Here is a 2702-nt window from a genome sequence, read left to right on the forward strand (position 1 = left end):
TATAGATGCATTTTAAGTGTAGATTCATTCATTTTGCACCGTATGTAGTCCACCTAGTGAAATCTCTACAAAGACTTACATTTAGGAACGGAGTATCTGGAAAACCCGTCAGCAACAAATAAAAAATCTCGCCGTTGCGAATTACTAGCAGCAGCAGGTGACAAGGACCCAAGAGCTGGGCTCGCGCGGGCGACCTAACTCCATCCACTGGCACGCCCCGTACGTAACCACCGCTCAACCGCCCGCCACATACCCCCACTGACAGCAGTGCGGATATGTGAATCTGCCAGGGGCCGCGCTTTATCAGGACCCCGCGCCTACGTGTGGCACGCCGCCTACGGCATTCCGGCACGTGCCGGCCGCCCCCCGTTAACAAACTCCCACCACCCGCGTCCGCTACCCCGTCGCTTGCACCACGGCCCCACCATAGACCACCGCGTCGGTCCGGAACGTCAGTGTCCTGGAAAATCGAAGCATCGGCGCGTGCGTGCGTGCCCGGGCTTCCACCCCCGCCCCGCGTGTACAAATACGAGCGCCCAGAAGAGGGCCGGAGACCCCGGTGTCATAACCGGCAGTGCGAAGAGGACTGACTAGAAGCGGTGCCTCTGAGGGTCTGGTCTTTTGTCTACGGCGGTGCATATCTGAGTATCTGACGACCGCCCGCCGCCGGCGATGGGCTGCTGGTGGGAGCGCCTCGTGCTGCCGGTGCGAAGGGCGTGGCTCGGCGTCGCCTCCCGCTTCGGTGTGCGCCAGTCCGGTAAGGCCGCCCGCCGCTAGCTCACCGTTCAGCCACATGCTGCAGAGGCTTCCCTCGTCGGTCCACCTAGTCCTGGGCTGACTCCGGCGTCGCTGGTTGCTTTTTTGGTTGCAGGGCTGTGGAGGCTCCGGCAGGAGGTGAGCACGTGCGAGTACGAGGACGTGCGCGTGATGTGGGAGATGCTGAGCCGCACCGCGTCGGCGCCGCCGGCGCCGGCGACCAGGCGCCACAGCAGCTTCCGGCAGCCGCGGCCGTGGGCCGACAGGCTCCGCCTCTGCCGGGACATCTAGACTGGGACCGTCGACCGGGGGCCGCCGCTTGCTTGCTTGCTTGCGGCTTACTGCTTGGTCTTGTGTCCTGGTTAATCTAGCTTCTTGATCTGTATTGACCTTCCCTTCCCTTCCATGGGTTCTCGATCTTTTTCCTCTGCTACCGCCGCTGTATGTACGCTGCTTGGGGCTCTGAGGTGTACTCCATTCCTCCCCGTGTATCCGGTCGATCCGCATGTAGATGGGTGATACCTCTGGGGTATGTGAATGAACAGAGCTGTTTCGTTCGAATACATATTACACGTCTCCTTTCTTCTTTGCTTTCCTTGCACACTTTGATCTACTAGAAATATTCAGCATGCGAATGAAAACTTCAGTCAATCCTTTGTGTTCCGCAGCCCTGTTTGTTCAGGCTTCAGATATAGACAAACCCTACTATCAGCAAGGTGCCCTCGGGTTCAGGGAACTCATCAGGTTTGATGCTCCACTGGACTGGAATATCCTAGACCCAGTTGTTGGTTGGAAAGTTATTTCTGCCGACCTACCAATTAATTAGTAGCACCAAGATTTTGACGTCTCAGTCCTGACTCCTGACCCGTCCGTCTCCATACGAGCCCGATGCGCCGTGCTGTAGTTTTCATTGCCCATCATCAACGCCTCCGGTGATCCGATCACCACACCACACAGACACTGTACCGGACGCAAAACAACCGATAATAATTGCCTCCAACCAATATCTATCTGACAATCTCCCGTGAACCGCACTTCAACTAACCTAAGATGACTGCAATGGCTGTCGACCAAGGAATCTATTTAGGCTAGTCATAGTGGGAAGTAACTTAGACTAGTGTCATATGCATGACACTAGTCTTTGTTACTACCTTCATAGTGCAAAGTAACATACAAGTAGTATCATAGATGATTGCATTTATTACATTATAGACTTATTTTGCTTTGAGTTGCGTTATGTTACAGTAACATATTAGGCTAGTCACAATGGGCAGGAACTTAGGAGTAATATCACACACTCCAATACAAGTTTGCTTATGTGGTACATATTTAATGAAGAGAGAGGTGCTTGTGGTAACTAGCTAAATTACCGGAACATCACACACTCCAAGAAACAATGAGTCTATATCCTAATAAATACATCGCTGCATGACACTACATACATGTTCCTACCCACTATGGAGATAGTATAGGAAACTGTGTAGGTTACTAGCTTATGTTCCTGCCCATTGTGACCAGCCTTATGTTACTTCAAACACCTCTCTCCTCATTAACTATATGCCATATAAGCAAATTTATCTTGAAATGCGCTATGTTACTTGCTAAGTTACTCCCCCTATGACCAGCACTATGACCAGCCTTAGCGTCTTTAAGCAGCAGTAGCTTAAGCCGTAAGTATTCCTCTAGAAAAATGGAAAAGGAAAAGGCGGGGCTTTCGGTCGACCGCTGGACTGACTTTTGAGGCGCCTTTAGCGTAGACAAAGTAGAGGAGGCCGTTCCTGCTTCTTGATGCTGAACCGCCCTATCCGACCAGTGGCTTCTGTCGGTGCCGCGATTCTACGCGGATGCTGCTGCCACACGAGTTTCTGTCAGGTTGGGATAATGGAGTACTGTATTCTGTACGATTATTCGACCGTGCGCACGGCGCACCTTCGGACTAAATCTGC

At 52.7% G+C, this 2702-nt stretch overlaps 1 protein-coding gene across 1 annotated transcript; it reads left to right on the top strand.

Annotated features, from left to right (window-relative positions):
- The first annotated feature begins 458 nt into the window (after positions 1 to 458).
- LOC123100180 (uncharacterized) lies at positions 459 to 1321 on the top strand. Its single transcript, XM_044522143.1, has 2 exons — positions 459 to 757; positions 872 to 1321. The coding sequence occupies exons 1-2, from the start codon at positions 673 to 675 to the stop codon at positions 1045 to 1047; spliced, it is 261 nt and encodes an 86-aa protein (XP_044378078.1). The 5' UTR covers positions 459 to 672; the 3' UTR covers positions 1048 to 1321.
- The last annotated feature ends 1381 nt before the right edge of the window (positions 1322 to 2702 follow it).

Source organism: Triticum aestivum, chromosome 4D (assembly GCF_018294505.1).
Source record: "Triticum aestivum cultivar Chinese Spring chromosome 4D, IWGSC CS RefSeq v2.1, whole genome shotgun sequence".
In the NCBI taxonomy this organism is placed as follows: Eukaryota; Viridiplantae; Streptophyta; class Magnoliopsida; order Poales; family Poaceae; genus Triticum; species Triticum aestivum.

Coding starts and splice junctions, on each gene's coding strand:
- LOC123100180 (XM_044522143.1), top strand. CDS start 673: ATGGGCTGCTGGTGGGAGCGCCTCGTGCTGCCGGTGCGAAGGGCGTGG. Junction 758..871: donor CTTCGGTGTGCGCCAGTCCG/GTAAGGCCGCCC, acceptor TTTTGGTTGCAG/GGCTGTGGAGGCTCCGGCAG.